The sequence below is a fragment of the Oncorhynchus mykiss genome, chromosome 5 (assembly GCF_013265735.2).
Source record: "Oncorhynchus mykiss isolate Arlee chromosome 5, USDA_OmykA_1.1, whole genome shotgun sequence".
In the NCBI taxonomy this organism is placed as follows: domain Eukaryota; kingdom Metazoa; phylum Chordata; class Actinopteri; order Salmoniformes; family Salmonidae; genus Oncorhynchus; species Oncorhynchus mykiss.
The window spans coordinates 28,932,688-28,950,818 of record NC_048569.1 but is presented as its reverse complement, the minus strand read 5'-3'; the positions used below and the strand labels follow the sequence as shown (position 1 = coordinate 28,950,818).

Below are 18,131 nucleotides of genomic sequence, written 5' to 3'. Positions count from 1 at the left end.
CAGGAGTGACTGACTCCCTGGTTTTGGTGTTATAGCAGCTGTCACTCACCTCTGTTTTCCATGAAATGGCCCCAGACCAAAACACACCATACAGGTTATGCTCGCTGTTTTTTTAGAAGTTTCATGCTGCTCAGAGATATTATGTACATCCTCCCTGCTAGGGCATGGATGTATTGAAACCGAGAGGATATGTGGAGAGGAATTAATTTGTGTGTCTCTTTAAAAGATTCCTTCACTCTGTTGTTTATACATACACAGCATATGGAACTTTTAAATACAGAGCTCACAATGCTTTCCAAGGTGATTTCCATGACATTTTATGACATGATTCATTTTTGGACTAGATCCCATGTAATGCATTTTACACGTTAGCCAGCTTTGCACTCATATTATATTACGTTAGCCAGCTATGCACTCATATTATATTACGTTAGCCAGCTATGCACTCATATTATATTACGTTAGCCAGCTATGCACTCATATTATAGCTAGTACATCCTTTCAACACCTCCATATGTTTTCACATTCTGTGGTTTTTCACAACACTGCCTCATTCATAACCTCTCGGCCCAGTTTATTCACATGCACGTGTCAACTGGATGGCCTATGAGTGAATGCTATACTCAACACGTAGACAAGACACCGTGCCAAACCTGCTAGCTGTAAATAGATTCTGGTGAGGTTTTGTCTGTCCTATTTATTAGCTTTTCTAGAAAAGCTCATCCATTGTTTTTTTAGCATCTATTGCCATATATATTTTTTTATTTTTTATTTTTATTTCATCTATTGCCATATAATCTTGAGCGATATAGCTATAATGATGTAATAATTATATTTGTTTTGGTTACAGATGCGAGATGTGCAATTCAACCATTTAACCAGATTCATTGGTGCCTGCATTGACCCTCCCAACATCTGCATCGTGACTGAATATTGTCCCAGAGGCAGTCTTCAGGTAACACCTCACAATCATTATATTTAATGGAATATTAGTTGTATTGCATGTTTTGTCAAGTATGACCACCAATATTATATTAAAATGGCCGTTCAGTGTAATCTTACTCATTTATTCATTCATACTATTTCTGTAAATGTATGGTTTGGAAACAAACACTTGACTTTCATGTTCAGTTTGAAATGCCAGCCTGATATACTGCTACTGCCAAAAATGTAAGAATGTAAAACTATAGGAAACTTTTAGCAATGGAGCTTATTGTGTGAAAACATTTCATACTGACTCACTGTAACACCGTGTTACTGTTTAAAAGACAGGACAGATACATGTGATGTAGCAAGATGACAGCAAGATTCCAGAAATGCTTATTTAACTTTTAGGACATTTTGGAGAATGAGAGCATCAATCTGGACTGGATGTTCCGCTATTCACTCATCAACGACATAGTCAAGGTATGTGTTCTTCACCTACTTAGGTGTCATATTGTGGAAAATATAAAGGGAATCCATGTGTGTAGCCACGTCACATGTTGCTGTAAGATAGCAGTCAACAATACTATGTTGGTGTAACAGTATAATTTTAGACCGTCCCCTCGCTCATACCCGGGCGCGAACTAGGGACCTTCTGCACACATCAACAACTGACACCTACGAAGCATCGTTACCCATCGCTCCACAAAAGCCGCGGCCCTTGCAGAGCAAGGGGAACTACTACTTCAAGGTCTCAGAGCAAGTGACGTCACTGATTGAAACGCTATTTAGCGCCCACGCTAACTAAGCTAGCCGTTTCACATCCGTTACATTGGTAACTGGAGTTTGGTTGTTTTGAGGTCACATGGCTATATGCATCAAACTTCATATGACCTCAAACTTGGACAGCAACATAATCACAATCTCACCACAAAATTCTTTGCACTTAATAAAAAGTAATCATCCATATATTTTCAATAGTAATTTATAGCCTGCTCTAACAAAGGGGCTTTTTGTTTGAAGTCACTATCTTGAGAGATACTATATTGGTGAAGTACATGGAGAATGGAGTACACTAACCACATTGCTGTTAAAATAACAGTCCTTCAAGCTGGCAACAACAGGGACCTTCTGACAAGCAAAAGGGCCTATAAGCCACATTCTGATACACAAGTGTCGCAAAATATTAGACGTATACATGGGAGTGCAATATCCTTTTGAGTCCCCGTAGAAATGTTATGCACATTAATACCACAAAAGTTCCAATGTGACATGTAAACTGAACACTTGGATCCATGCAGAATTTTTTATTACATTTCCATTTCGATCAAACTCAAAACACATATTTTCCACATGATCAGTATGTTTTCATGTATGCTATACTGTAGGAAAAATGTCTTGAACGGTACATTTCATGCTTGCTCCTCCAGGGAATGAACTATCTGCACAACAGCTACATCGGCTCCCATGGAAATCTGAAGTCATCTAATTGTGTGGTGGACAGTCGATTTGTGTTGAAAATTACAGATTACGGACTGGCCAGTTTCCATTCATCATGTGAAAATGACGACTCGCACGCACTTTATGCAAGTAGGTCAACATTGTCAGCCGAGGTGATCACTTTGCCTCTCACCAATGGAAGAAAACTAAATGGAGGATTGGATAAAGGAAAAGGTGTTCAGTGGATAATGTGAGTTTGTTGTGTTTCCAGAGAAGCTGTGGACGGCCCCTGAGTTGTTGATTTACGACAGACACCCTCCACAGGGCACCCAGAAAGGAGATGTGTACAGCTTTGGCATCATACTCCAGGAGATAGCCCTGAGGAATGGACCCTTCTATGTGGAGGGCATGGATCTGAGCCCCAAAGGTAAAATTAATTACGCCAATTAATTACGCCAACCATTGTTTATTATCAGCGCGCTGGAGAGGTTCCAACCAACTCAAGTACACATGTTGGTCAGGAGCTCCTCCCAGGGCTGTCCAGTTAGTTCTCTTTTATACAGACAAGTTATATTTGCATGATTTAGCTTATTCATCATTCATAATTAATTCATCACTAACATTTGCTTAATTCATGTGACAGACCAATACCTCATGAGGCTTCTTCTCTCTAAGCTGAGACCTTGAAACTAAGACATCCCTTTCTCAAAACAAGGTTCTGGGCGTACTGCCAAATTGCAGATACTGATAGTGAGGATTCATTCAATCAGTCACTTGCATGAACAAAGAAATTGGATATTAGAAAAGCACATGAATAGAACACAGAAATTGAATAAAAGCTATCAGTAGCTATCAGCAAAGTCAATGCTAGTAGAAAATAGAAAGGTGTGTGCAAGTGTTAGTTTACAAGAGGCAAGGGTGCTGTGGGGTTATTTAAGATACTCTTTGAAGAGGTAGGGTTTCAGCCATTTTCTGGAAGATGAGCAGGGACTCTGCTGTCCTAACTTCAAGAGGAAGCTGGTTCCACCACTGGGGTGCCAGGACAGAGAAGTGCTTTGACTGAGCTGAGCGGGAGCTGGCCTCCCATAGGGGTGGGAGGGCCAAGAGATCAGATGTGGCAGAACGGAGTACTCAGGTTGGGGTGTCGTGTTTGACCATAGCCTGAAGGCAGTTCTTCAAATCAAATCAAAGTTTATTTGTCACGTGCGCCGAATACAACAGGTAGATCTTACACTGAAATGCTTACTTACAGTCTCTAAACAATAGTGCAAAAAAGGTATTAGGTGAACAATAGGTAGGTAAAGAAATAAAACAACAGTAAAAGGACAGGCTATATACAGTAGCGAGGCTATAAAAGTAACGAGGCACACTGGTACCGCTTGCCGTAGTAGAGAGAACCGTCTATGACTGGGGTGGCTGGGGTCTTTGACAATTTTTAGGGCCTTCCTCTGACACCGCCTGGTGTAGAGGTCCTGGATGGCAGGCAGCTTTAGCCCCAGTGATGTACTGGGCCGTACGCACTACCCTCTGTAGTGCCTTGCGGTCAGAGGCCGAGCAATTGCCAGTCCAGGCAGCTGTAGAACCTTTTGAGGATCTCAGGACCCATGCCAAATCTTTTCAGTTTCCTGAGGGGGAATAGGCTTTGTCGTGCCCTCTTCACAGCTGTCTTGGTGGGTTTGAACCATTCTAGTTTGTTGTTGATATGGACACCAAGGAACTTGAACCTCTCAACCTGCTCCACTACAGCCCTACAGATGAGAATGGGGGCGTGCTTGGTCCTCCTTTTCCTGTAGTCCACAATCATCTCCTTAGTCTTGGTTACGTTGAGGCATAGGTTGTTATTCTGGCACCACCCGGCCAGGTCTCTGACCTCCTCCTTATAGGCTGTCTCGTCGTTCTTGCTGCTCCGTAGGCAAGTACCATGGTCTTGTCGTGGATGCAAGTTCCCACATGGCTGACATATTGAACATCAAGTTGGGCATTTCCATGGTAACGGAATTACGAGTTGATTCAGTTGTTTCACTTTAAAATGTATGCCAAACAAAAACATTGATATCAAAGTTTAACAAACCCTACAACTCTATGCACAAGGCCTACTTTTAACAATGTACACTGAAAAAAAACTTTAGTAAGGAATTACGGTAAAATATACCTCAGATGTTTATGCAAAACCACGTAAATATTTGCAGAATGGGGTGGCACCTTGAATGACATGGCACCTTGAGTTTGAAAAATTTTACATTTTGGTTATTGAACTACAGTAAGTGAAGTGGATTTACACCCGGTAACAGAATTACAGTAATGGAATTACATCATGGGTCCCTGATCTGTACTAAACAGAAATGCTTAATTATGGATATGAATGTCATTGTTTCACAAGTTTGGACATCACAGTAGTGTACAGTGCAGTACAATACAGCACAGCAGAGCAGAGTTCAGTACAGTAGAGTACAAATATACTGTACTTGTTACTTCTGTGAACTTTCATTATCCTCCCTCATCGGGAGGGGGAGAAATGAGAAAATATCTTAAATATATGTGGATTTTTGGTAACGGAATTACAACCCACAAAGCATTTCTTATTCTTACTGAAGGTAAACAATTTCTCCAAAATTATATATACTGAACAAAAATATAAACGCATCTACTGCAAAGATTTTACTGAGTTCATATAAGGAAATCAGTTTACAGTTCATATACGGAAATCAGTCAATTGAAATAAATTAATTAGGCCCTAATCTATGGATTTCACATGACTGGTAATGCAGATATGCATCTGTTGGTCACAGATACCTTAAAAAAAAGGTAAGGGTGTGGATCAGAAATCCAGTCAGTATCTGGTATGACCACCATTTGCCTAATGCAGCTTGATAGATCTCCTTTTCAGAGTTGATCAGGCTGTTGATTGTGGCCTATGGAATGTTGTCCCACTCCTCTTCAATGGCTGTGTGAAGTTTCTGGATATTGGTAGGAACTGGAACACGCTGTCGTACACATCGACCCAGAGCATCCCAAACATGCTCAATGGGTGACATGTCTGGTGAGTATGCAGGCCATGGAAGAACTGGGACATGTTCAGCTTCCAGGAATTGTGTACAGAGCCTTGTGACATGGGGCCGTGCATTATCATGATTTATAAGTGCATTTATGAGTGCGTCCAATGCAGATTTGTAGAGACGGGGCTATACTGAATATAGTCTATTCACGTCGCGTTTAGAGTTTCCTCCCGCATGTTGTTGGACGACAAAAGAGAAAGTAGTAAGAAGATGGGAACACAAGTGTTCCTTCAGGATAATCATCAATGCATTTTTGTCCAATAAGCAAATGACTTACATGGACACGTTTAGACATTTTTATTAGTTTGACATTTGGCAATGTGAAACCAACCTGACCAAGTTAAAACATTATATTAACAAATAGTCTGACTCTGATTCAAACTATAGCTCTAAACTATGTGTGAAAACGCCCTTAATTGATCGATCGATTTCACTGTTTTCCCAGAGAATGCAGAACACACACACTAACACACACCTTATCTTGTCTATTACAGAGATAGTGCAGAAGGTGCGTAACGACCAGAGTCCTTACTTTCGGCCCACCACAGACAACAGCTGCCACTGTGAGAAGCTGACCATCCTGATGGAAAGCTGCTGGGCCGAGGACCCAGTCGAGCGGCCAGACTTCAGCCACATCAAGATCTACATCACCAAACTGAACAAGTGAGCACTGAGCACCGTCGTGCCCCAAAATGGCTTCCAATCTCATCTTGTATCAGATACCATGGAGATAATATTTTCTTTGGATTTATTTTATGAAGATGTTTGAAAAAGAGAATGAAGGAAATAATTGCTTTAAGTTGATATTATCAAGAGACGCTGGAAAAGGGATCTACTATTAATATTAAATAAAATCGGGATGCTTATCACACACAAATCATTTCAGATCAGAGTGATAGGAAGTCTTCTACCTCCAAAAGTGTGTGGTTTATATTTATCTTGTTGTTTTTCATGGCATGATTTAGATGCATATTTTGGTTCAGTGGTGTGTGCGTGTATGCATGTAAAAAGCATGTTTTCCCTTGAGCTGGGCACACCTGACGCTGATCAAAAGCAGGAACACCTTAAAGATGTACAGATGAGTGACCTCTGTAACGAAGAAATTAAAGTACTTTATGAGCTGTGGGAGGAAATCAGACCCTGGTATTTGCTTTGTCGCTGAATTAAGCTTTCCTTCAACTTTCAGATGTGCCCCCTTAGCTTTCCTTCAACTTTCAGATGTAACTGTAGCCTGTCTGTTGCTCTGCACAATTCGTCAGCCTCCTTTGTCCTCTTTCATCAATGACCCATTTTCGACCACTGGCCTGCCATTGGCTGGATGTCCTTTGGGTGGTAGACCAGTCTTGATACACACAGGAAATGGTTGAGTGTGAAAACTCCAGCAGCGTTGCAGTTCTTGACACACTCAAATCGGTGCGCCTGGCACCTACTACCATACCCTGTTCAAAGGCACTTAAATGTTTTTTCTTCCCCATTCACCCTTCAGACAGCCATTCACCCACACATACACAATCCATGTATTAATTGTCTCAAGGCTTCAAACCTTCTTTAACCTGTGGCATCAATAAGGGATCATATCTTTCACCTGGTCAGTCTATGTCATGGAAAGTGCAGGTGTTCCTAATATTTTGTACACAGTGTAAATTGCACAAGAATTATACATTTATAGATTTTTTTTAAGGTATTTTTTTCTCTTTATTCAACCCGCCACTTTGTGTAGCCGTTAATGATAATGATCATGATAACCATCTGCTGGTAAATGGAAAGGATTTCCCAAAAACCTTCTCAATTACATTTGAACTACAGTGTAGTCTATGCCTACCTGACAGAATTATATTATGATTATTTGCATCAATCCAGTGAGCATTTTGTTTAGGAAACTCTGCAATCACACGAGCGCTACAGAAACACTGCTAACCAAACAATGGTCTCTGGCTGGTGTACACTTGCATTAAAGGGTAACTACACACAAAATTCAACATTCTTAGATTTTTCCCAGATCTTAAAAGTGGCCTCCTGATGTATAAAAAAAGTGTGATTTTGAGAGGCCGAAAACCTGAAAATAAATTGGAAAAACAAAATGGAGAAATGGATTTAGGAAAAACTGAACGGAATCAGGCAAAAAAAAAAACAGATTTTATCGGGCCCTAGACCGTGAAGTCACTTCTGAAATACGCATTGAATTGTACATTAGGTGATGTTAACAGAATAGAAAGTTCAGATATTTTTCATTCAGAATGACAACAAATGAATGGGTATGTTATCTTTCTGTCTTTTTTCATCACAGGGAGGGAAGTACCAGTATTCTGAACAACTTGCTGTCCAGGATGGAGCAGTACGCCAACAACCTGGAGAACCTGGTAGAGGAACGAACGCAAGCCTACCTGGAGGAGAAAAGAAAAGCCGAAAATCTACTTTACCAGATCTTGCCACAGTAAGAATCATTATTATTCCGATTTTCGTCTTGCCCTATTACCCTTATTATCAGTCTGAACTTCTGCTTATCAAATTGTGAAAATGAGGAAACTATTTTCCGTGTAATGCTGTGCCACTTGATCATTGTTCAAATTCCAAGAAAGAGCGTCTCAGCTTTCTATATCTCACATTTAAAAAAGATACACATTCACAGTTAAGCAGAGAGGAGATGAAAGGGCAAGATGGGAGCTGACAAGCAAACTTCTCATTAACCAGAACTAGGAGGAGAAATGCGATAGGGTGTTAAGCACCTCTGATAACACGAAAGCAGCAAACGATAAGCCACGTCCTCCATCTATTTAAGCTGTCTGTCTCAGCGCCGTAGTCACACTCATTTATCCTCCCATTGTCTGGCCAAATGACTCCCTCCAACTTTCAGCCAATTTGACAGACAGAGAATGGCCTGAGAGAACCGAGACATACCTTCTCTCGCTGCAGAATTCCGATCATTTGACCAGAGTCCTGGATTAACCCAGCTGCTAGTGCTGCACTGTGCCTCTGGCTCTTTACTGTACTTTAAAATATTGGTGAACAGGAAATGATACTGGTAGAATCTGCTTATTTACTCATTGTGGATCGTAGCTGCCAAGCTTACTGTCACTTTTGATTTATAGCAAACGATAACATTATCTCTTAAGCACGGCATAAGTTTTCTTGTCCACAGCTCAGTAGCAGAGCAGCTAAAGCGAGGGGAGACGGTCCAAGCGGAGGCGTTTGACAGTGTGACAATCTACTTCAGTGATATTGTGGGTTTCACGTCAATGTCAGCTGAGAGTACACCACTGCAGGTAAACAACTGTCAGTAGATATATTTACTCCTAACCAACAACAGGTACAGACTTTATACAGTAGCTATCCTATACCAACCAACAGCAGGAGCAAATCCACAACATGATTTTGCACTTTGAATCTTACTGTGTGACTAGTCAGTTTTGCTAAGTAAAATGCACTCAAGGTTTATTGAGTCAAAGTATCAATTCACCATGGGAAATTAGAGACTTCCTGTAAACTCTCCCTCAAGACACTTGAAGGTAGTTGACAAGAAACCTTGAAGATATGCTGGTCCAACAACTCATTATGGGAAGAGAATATGAAGAGGAAATGTAGAGGAGCTTCTTTGTTACTTACACCGATCTCACTCATGCAGAGCCTATTAAAGCACCTACCGTGTGTCTCATAGTTACAAAGCATTCCCACATGGAGGCCACAACTCAAAATAGCTATTGTGAGTAGCTGAGAGTGCATTGACGCATTGCTGAGTCACTGGGTGCTGTAGCTGCTATGAAATGTGTTCTCTCTCATGAAGAAGAAGATGAAGAAGAAGATTTCAAGACCACTCATATATTGAGAATCCCTTCACCAGGGTCTAAAGTACTGTATGACGAATGGCTGATGAATGGTTAAGGGCTTGTAAGTAAGCATTTCACTGTAAGGTGAATGAATACCTGTTGTATTCAGTGCATGTGACAAATACAATTTGATTTGATTTGATGGGATTGTTGTAACGGTCTCAATGGTTGTAATGGTTTTAAGTGCAGTGCCCCAACATGTTATTTTCTCCAGACATTTTGGTCGTTCCGAATTCTGAAATCCATCCAGAGAAACCAGGTTTTCTTCTTGATGCTACTTGTGCCATGAATTCAGACAAAGTCTTACTGGAGTGTTTCTTCTAAAATTGTGAAGACATGTCAGTCTTCATATAATTTCCAATAACTCTGCATGAGCGATATTTTGTACTTGGCGAGTGGTACACTCAGACAGATCTACTCTATTCATCCAGCAGAAGCTACTTACAAGTACAGTCATAAATCTTACCTTTCATCAAATGTATTTTAATATAGCTCAGAGTTAAGAATCCGACCACTAGGTTTCAGTGGCGATGTATTATGTGAAATATATTCATTGTTCACTTATATTCTACGCACTTGATTTTAAGGTCACATGTCTATTCAATTAAGGCCACAAAACAGACGGTATTCTTTCAACATTAGTGTAGCTTTGAGGTTTAGGTATCTCACCTACCAGTTTGGGCTCTGTTTAATTAAAATATCGAATTACATTTATCAATTTTCCCCCCAGTTTAAGTCGTAATTGTTTAAGAAATAATGCTAAGCCCCTCTGAAAGTTAAACTAGAACTAAAGACTGTTTTTCTAGCACCATTTCTCTCTCCATAAGCCACTGAATCACTTAACTTGACCAATAGACCCTCAAAGGAATTACAATATACAAACATTTATTTTATGAATGACAAGAAACACTTCATATTTTGAATAAACAGCTGATGTGTATTACTCTTCAAATTCCGGAAAACATTGTGAAAATGTGTCCCCGGTATTTGGTCTGTTGCGTTGTTTTACTCATGCAAGCACATTTCTCAGTAAATTGAGGTTCTGGGCACTTGTCCAAGGCAGGGGGAGCAGAAATATTTTAATCTGACTGGGGAACCATTGGGAGTTCATGCAGAAACACTTCTCAGTCAATCACGGGGGCAAACCAAATGGAACATGCCTCATGAACACGCACAGTGGAACTTATTATCTTTGCACACTATCTTTGAAATTGCTATGTTTCACAAATGTTTGCCACTAGCTGAAGAAGTATTTCTAAAATAGAGAATGAAGGAGCAGGAGGGTAACAGTTACCCGGTTTTAGTGGTGGTGTTTGCGATTGTTCTACCCTTGAACTATTGTTTCTAGTTTACCTGAGTACGGTAGCTAAAGTTTTGTTTTACTCTTCATAGGTTGTGACAGTGCTGAATGATCTCTACACTTGCTTTGATGCTATCATTGATAATTTTGATGTGTACAAGGTATGTCAGGTTAATAATGTTTTGTAATGTAAATATGATTATTTTTATATATAATCACCTGTTTCAACCTACTAACATGTTGTCATGTATATCTGAGGTGGAGACCATTGGTGATGCGTACATGGTGGTGTCAGGGCTTCCAGTCAGGAATGGTAACCTACACGCAAGGGAGATAGCTGGGATGTCTTTAGCCTTACTAGAACAAGTGAAAACATTCAAGATTCGTCACAGACCCCAAGACCAACTACGGCTAAGGATAGGAATCCACACAGGTATCATTTCACATTTCACATAGAGTTTGAAATGATGGTTAAAATGTCTTATGCTTAACTACTGTTAGAAGATAGATGTTGTTGTTGTTGTTTTTTTTTTTTCAAATTGAATGAATCAGTGCTTTTGGGAACTGCCCAATCCTTCTCCTGATCCTTAGCATCCATATCGTTACCAGTCAAAACACCTCTAATAAATCATACAAATGTAAATCTTTCAATACCTCCTAAATGTTACATGATCTTCCCTAGCCAATGACAGTTTATTTAATTCTAGGACAAATAACTGAATTATGTTATGACACAAAATTATTTATTATATGGTAAATAGTTGTCTAGACAAGAAGTCATTTGTGATTAAATTGCCCACTTATGTATCCTGCCTCATGATTGCATGGGGTTTTTGCTCACTAATTGTTATAAACTGCTGTGATTGGTTATGACAGTTGATGACAATATCTAGGTTTTAAGACATACAGTATTTCAGCTAAGAAATCTCTGGAGATATCTCCAGTACCGACAATATTTTGACATGATGATCAAATACAACAAATACAAGCTGTATTGCATGCAAAGGAGGTTTTTCGTTGTGCTTGGACACAATTATCTCATGCAGGCACTATTTATATTCTTATTCAAACACTTGACATGAATATCATCACTGATAGGTCTTTAAAAAATTGTGTGTGGGAGGTGCCTGATCCTGTCATTGTGGGAATATGTTGTTTTTGAGTTCAATCATATCTTGATCATGCTTTTAAATACACTTGGCTTATCATGAGGTTCTGGTGATGAAAGCAATTGTTATCCATCTACAGTATGCTTTTCCATGGAGGATATTTCCAGTAAATGTCACTGCCTTTTGTTCTGTACAGGGCCTGTCTGTGCTGGGGTGGTGGGTCTGAAAATGCCCAGATATTGTTTATTTGGAGATACTGTCAACACAGCGTCTCGGATGGAGTCGAATGGAGAGGGTGAGTTCCAGATTTGGATCTCTGTTTTCCTATTTTCTATTTTGATTGGTGTCAGCACTTTAACACTTAAAACTATTAATGTGGAAATGTAGCCGCATAAAACAGTGTCACATTCTGGAATCCAGTTGGGACAATAATATAAATGATTACCTCATCTCTGTACCCCACACATATAATTATCTGTAAGCCCCTGAGTCGAGCAGTGAATTTCAAACACAGATTTAACCACAAAGACCAGGAAGGTTTTCCAATGACTCGCAAAGAAGGGCACCTATTGGTGGATGGGTAAAAATAAAAATAAACATTGAATATCCCTTTGAGCACGGTAAAGTTATTAATTACACTTTGGATGGGTTATCAATAAACCCAGTCACTACAAAGATACAGGCGTCCTTCCTAACTCAGTTGTCAGAGAGGAAGGAAACCACTCAGGGATTTCACCATGAGGCCAATGGTGACTTTAAAACAGTTACAGAGTTTAATGGCTGTGATAGGAGAAAACTGAGGATGAGATATTGTACAATCCAGGTGGGCAAATCTCTTAGACTTACCTAGAAAGACTCACAGCTGTAATTGCTGCCAAAGTTGATTGTAACGTGTATTGACTCAGGGGTGTGACTACTTATGTAAATGAGGTATTTCTGTATTTCATTTTCAATACATTTGCAAAAATGTCTAACAACATGTTTTCACTTTGTCATTATGGGGCATTGTGTGCAGTTGGGTGAGGTTGAAAAAGCCATCTTGAATTTAGGCTGTAACACAACAAAATGTGGAATAAGTCAAGGGATGTGAATATTTTCTGGAGGCACTGTATGTTTCAGCTGACACAAACTAAAACAACTAAGTATTCATTATTTCCTGTTGACTATGTGGTATTTCCTTGGATTAGGATTTTGTTCGTCTGTCGAGCATTCCCTGTTGTATATTTGCTTATGCAATTGTTTTGTGAAAGACTGGTTTCCCGTCATTATTTGTCTTGACTAAATCTGACTAATGCTTGTGTCTGAGAATCCATAACAAAAAATATTGTGGACTAGCTCTTTACACATACTTCCCTGTAAGAAATGAAGCATCAAGGGATAGATTAAGTAGACAGGGAATGGGATATTTATCATCAGAAAGCAACAGAGGGGATGGAGGTTGTCGTCCTAGTTTAATAGTGTTTATCTGGACTGGTATTACTGGCAGCAGTTCTTAACTGGTGTCGTGGTAGTTGGACCGCTGGTGCTGTGCCGGCCAGGATTTTTTGTGAGTGACTCATCACATTATTGATTAACCCACTCACTTCCTGCTCACTTCCTGCTGTGTGCTTTCACGTCCGTTTATAAATAATTAATAACACTTATAGCCAGGCCACATCCATAGTGATAAACTGCATACCATAAAATATCCTATAGTGGTAGGAATCACCTCTGGGACTGGACTGTCAACAGCTGTTTCTAGGGACTATTTCTACAGCAACAGGAATATTTCACTGTTCATTTCTACTTTTGACCTTCACATAACATACACTTGGTTGACATATGTATGTATGTATGTATGTATGTATGTATGTATGTATGTATGTACGTACAGTGGGGCAAAAAAGTATTTAGTCAGCCACCAATTGTGCAAGTTCTCCCACTTAAAAAGATGAGAGAGGCCTGTAATTTTCATCATAGGTACACTTCAACTATGACACACAAAATCAGAAAAAAAATCCAGAAAATCACATTGTAGGATTTTTAATGAATTTATTTGCAAATGATGGTGGAAAATAAGTATTTGGTCAATAACAAAAGTTTATCTCAATACTTTGTTATATACCCTTCGTTGGCAATGACAGAGGTCAAACGTTTTCTGTAAGTCTTCACAAGGTTTTCACACACTGTTGCTGGTATTTTGGCCCATTCCTCCATGCAGATCTCCTCTAGAGCAGTGATGTTTTGGATTGTTTTTCTCATTTTGTCTGCCATAGTTGAAGTGTACCTATGATGAAAATTACAGGCCTCTCTCATCTTTTTAAGTGGGAGAACCTGCACAATTGGTGGCTGACTAAATATGTTTTTGCCCCACTGTATGTATGTATGTATGTATGTATGCGTACTGTAATTGTTATGATCTAACACAGTGCATATGGCAGAGGATAAATGTTTCATTAATGCTACTCGGTATCACTCCCTGCAAAGCACTCACTGTGATTGTCTATTGATGTGTTTCACAGCCTTGAGGATCCACCTCTCCTCAGCAACCAAAGAAGTGCTGGATGAGTTTGGCTATTTTGAACTCCAAGAAAGAGGGGAGGTAGAAATGAAGGTAAGGCCACAATGAATAATGCATGTGTTGTTGTCAGCATTATCTGTAATGGCTTCATGTATTCAATATTGTCTGATAAATGAATATGATAGAAAAATAAATGAAGAATACAAAAGTGTTTTGTCACATACACCAGATAGGTGCAGTGAAATCTGTTGTTTTACAGGGTCAGCTATAGTGAAATGTGGTCTTGTGATTCCCATTCTGTTTATTATATGCAGCGCATTTCAGTAGATTGCAGCTCTGGATCTCTCAGATTACGAGTGTCATAAAAAAAGATCTTCTGTTGAAATGGAAGAAAACCATAAAGTCTGGTTATGAAGTGTAGCGTACTCTCTCTAGGGATGCCAGATTAGTTTTAACAGGCCCGGCTAATGCCAGGGTCACCCTTTAAGAAAGAGAAGCCCTTTTGTGTATCTATCACTCCCACTCGTCTCCATTGATGAGCCTATTGATTTATGTGTTTTTCCAGGGCAAAGGCAAAATGCGAACCTATTGGCTTGAAGGGGAGAAGACTGATGTGTACGTTATCTGAGAGGCCTGCTGACAGCGTGTACCCACAGTGGAGCCAACCACAGAGGCTACACAGTGGCACAGTCAGCCAATGCTTTATTTGTTCTAGAATAAGGCCTAAAGGTGATTCCTTCCCCAAAAGCGGAACAACAATATTTACTGAATTAGACCTTTTTGGAAAGGAAGGGATGTTTAATGGTATGTTTATAATACCTGTGTACGGTTACTGCCCCAACAATTGTAAGATGTTTTGTATGGAGAATCTTTCTGTCCTGAGATTGAGTACTTTCTATATTTAGATTTATATCATGTGTTTGGAAGTCAATTCTGTATTAATATTTCCATACAGCGTTCATAACGGACGGGCGCACAGTGTAATAGATGTCAATGCAGAGGTCCGAGTTCCACAGTGGTGTTATAGAGTACAAGATGATATATGTATTTCCAAGATATTGTAAGATATTTTGTGCAATAAACTGAGTACAATACAACTGTGTTTCATACATTGTTCAGATAATATTATTTATGTTCAACCCTGTGTGTTTTCATAGTCGTGTGTGATTCGGTGCACTGCATTCATGTGCTTTTGATAAAAACATTTCATGATTTAGTAAATCCGATTCTTACAAAACATTAACATTTTGAAATGTCATCATTGACGGTAAAAGGGGGACATTTCTTGTAACCAGCTCACTATTTATGTGTCTGACCGTACGTCTTAACTTTTATACAGACCCGGTGCCAGGATAAAGTGACTAAGGGGGCAGTTGAAATCGGTGAGGGAGCAACATTTTTGGTGGTTCTTGCATTGGAATTATTTAGAATTCTGCTTCTATCACAATAAACATACAGTTCAAAGGCTGAGACTCCGAGACCATTGAGTGCTTTTGAAGTGACAGGTTGGCGCGAAATCTGTAGCCCATCTCAGCTGCGCTGTATCAATACAATAGACAGCGCCCTACACACTAAAGCAATGCCACTTTGGTAATGAATATAGGCTACAAGATAGATATGCTGTTTGTAAAAGGTGAATTACCTTATGTGAATGCAGCCCTACACACATATGTCTAACCAAAATAATGCAAACTAAATGCTGAAAGTAGTAGCCTAGTTATTCATGCAAAAATAAATGGGGCTTTGAATAATAACACAACTGGGAATGCGAAAGAATGAATGCGAAAATAACAAAACAGCGGTAGGCCTATAGACAAAATATCAGATCAATAAAGGCATAACACAATCTATATTTGGCGGCTTTTTATTGAAATCCAACGGAGTCATACCTAACCACCCGGAGCGCTCTGTCCATGGTGCTGATACAGCGCAGCAGAGGTACAGATTTCGCGCAAACCTGTCACTCAATCATTTTAACTTTTATGCTTTTATGACATACAACTAAAACTGAGGGGACACAAGTTTCAACTGAGGGGGCTAAGTCCCCCTTTGCCCTCTCGTGGAACCGGACCCGCTTTAATAACTGAGCCATATTCCCCTGGTGTAACTTGGACAGAATTTAGTGTCCTTATGACGTTCTCTAAAAATGTTAGAGAATCTGCTTTATTTATTGTTTGAAAGGTTTCTCTTTTTAGGAGTGAAAATGTAAGTTAGTCAGCAAAACCTGTTGGGAATCTTGAATGGCCCGGCACTTCTGTTGAAATTGCTGCGGTACCTTAGACATCCTAAATTCTAATTACAGCGTTGTCCCCTGCTTTGTCCTTTTTAGTCCATTACAGTATCACTTTAATAGGTTCCTAAACCAACAGTGACAATGACAGAAGTTATGCAAAGCAAAGTAGCTTTAAATGTTTTCTTTCTTTTATTTAACTAAAGTCCCACGATACAATCATCTGTAGCCTAGTATTTGCATTGCATCTGCCAGTATCAGAAACCTTCAATTAAATGTTAGAACACCACCATATGCACCATTGACAAAAATATCTTGCCTTTTCACATGGCAGTGTTGTCAAACCGCACAGGTAGTGACTATAATGGACTGTTTGCAAAATTCAGGTGTGAACAGACAGAGAAAAAAGAGATGCAGAGTGAGAAGAACCTGACTGTACTGTACAATAACAGTCATTATCAGGTTGTGCAGGATGCAGTTGTGTTCAGTTGCAACGACACATCACCAGTCATTAGCTGCTGTGACATGGCAGTGGGCATCATGTGTCTCTTCATCTCTGCTCCAATTAACTAAGGGGGAATCCCGTAATTAAGTGATCATGCTTATTTATTTAACCTTTATTTAACTAGGCAAGTCAGTTAAGAGCAAATTCTTATTTACAATGACGACCTAGGAACAGTGGGTTAACTGCCTTGTTCAGGAGCAGAACGAAAGATGTTTACCTTGCCAGCTCGGGGATTTTATCTAGCAACCTTTCGGTTACTGGCCCAACGCTCTAACCACTAGGCTACCTGCCACCCTGTAGCCATGCGCAAATGACCCTATAGCGCCAAACCCACGGAGTTGATTTATGATTTCAAGAATGCTTTAATTATATGCCTGGACTTTTCACTGTATTTTTTTTTCTTCAGTTTATATCATGTTAAATAATAGCCACTACCGGTAGCCCTCGTCAGTTATACCACCATAAATGTAGAACTGTCATGTTAGTGTTAGTTTCATTCCATTTTGCATCATTCCATTTCATCGTTAGTTTACATTACTTTCTGTCACGTTCCTGTGGTTGTTTCTGGGGATCGCTAGCAATAGTGGATCATGTTAGGCTAGAATATTACAAGTTGTGCTATAATTTGTCACATGTAACCTATTTGAATCATTATGGAATGCAGACCATATTGAGTTAAACCTGGAGCCTGCACTACGACCCCCACAAGCGCCAGGGGATTCTGTCAATAATGTGATATGCCAATTTCTGTTTGTAGCATACATTTCCTAAATCTGAATCGGGCCCTTATCAACCAAGTACAATGGGGCAAAAAAGTATTTAGTCAGCCACCAATTGTGCAAGTTCTCCCACTTAAAATGATGAGAGAGGCCTGTAATTTTCATCATAGGTACACTTCAACTATGACATACAAAATTAGGAGAAAAAAATCCAGAAAATCACATTGTGATTATGAATTTATTTGCAAATTATGGTGGAAAATATGTATTTGGTCAATAACAAAAGTTTAGCTCAATACTTTGTTATATACCCTTTGTTGGCAATGACAGAGGTCAAATGTTTTCTGTAAGTCTTCACAAGGTTTTCACACACTGTTGCTGGTATTTTGGCCCATTCCTCCATGCAGATCTCCTCTAGAGCAGTGATGTTTTGGGGCTGTTGCTGGGCAACACAGACTTTCAACTCCCTCCAAAGATTTTCTATGAGGTTGAGATCTGGAGACTGGCTAGGCCAATCCAGGACC

General features: G+C 39.6%; 1 protein-coding gene across 2 annotated transcripts in view; it reads left to right on the top strand.

Moving 5' to 3' along the window:
• Positions 1 to 15,250, top strand: part of LOC110523562 (atrial natriuretic peptide receptor 2) — a 58,048-nt gene extending 42,798 nt beyond the window's left edge. Inside the window, exons 11-22 of one of the 2 annotated variants that reach the window (XM_021602361.2) lie at positions 851 to 955; positions 1,336 to 1,407; positions 2,355 to 2,514; positions 2,636 to 2,791; positions 5,915 to 6,083; positions 7,708 to 7,854; positions 8,560 to 8,683; positions 10,637 to 10,705; positions 10,803 to 10,977; positions 11,850 to 11,948; positions 14,155 to 14,246; positions 14,719 to 15,250. In XM_021602361.2, the coding sequence (XP_021458036.2) occupies positions 851 to 955; positions 1,336 to 1,407; positions 2,355 to 2,514; positions 2,636 to 2,791; positions 5,915 to 6,083; positions 7,708 to 7,854; positions 8,560 to 8,683; positions 10,637 to 10,705; positions 10,803 to 10,977; positions 11,850 to 11,948; positions 14,155 to 14,246; positions 14,719 to 14,781 (1,431 nt within the window). In that variant the 3' untranslated portion in view covers positions 14,782 to 15,250. The remainder of the gene's footprint in view (positions 1 to 850; positions 956 to 1,335; positions 1,408 to 2,354; positions 2,515 to 2,635; positions 2,792 to 5,914; positions 6,084 to 7,707; positions 7,855 to 8,559; positions 8,684 to 10,636; positions 10,706 to 10,802; positions 10,978 to 11,849; positions 11,949 to 14,154; positions 14,247 to 14,718) is intronic. The other variant, XM_021602362.2, reaches the window with a different exon arrangement.
• The last annotated feature ends 2,881 nt before the right edge of the window (positions 15,251 to 18,131 follow it).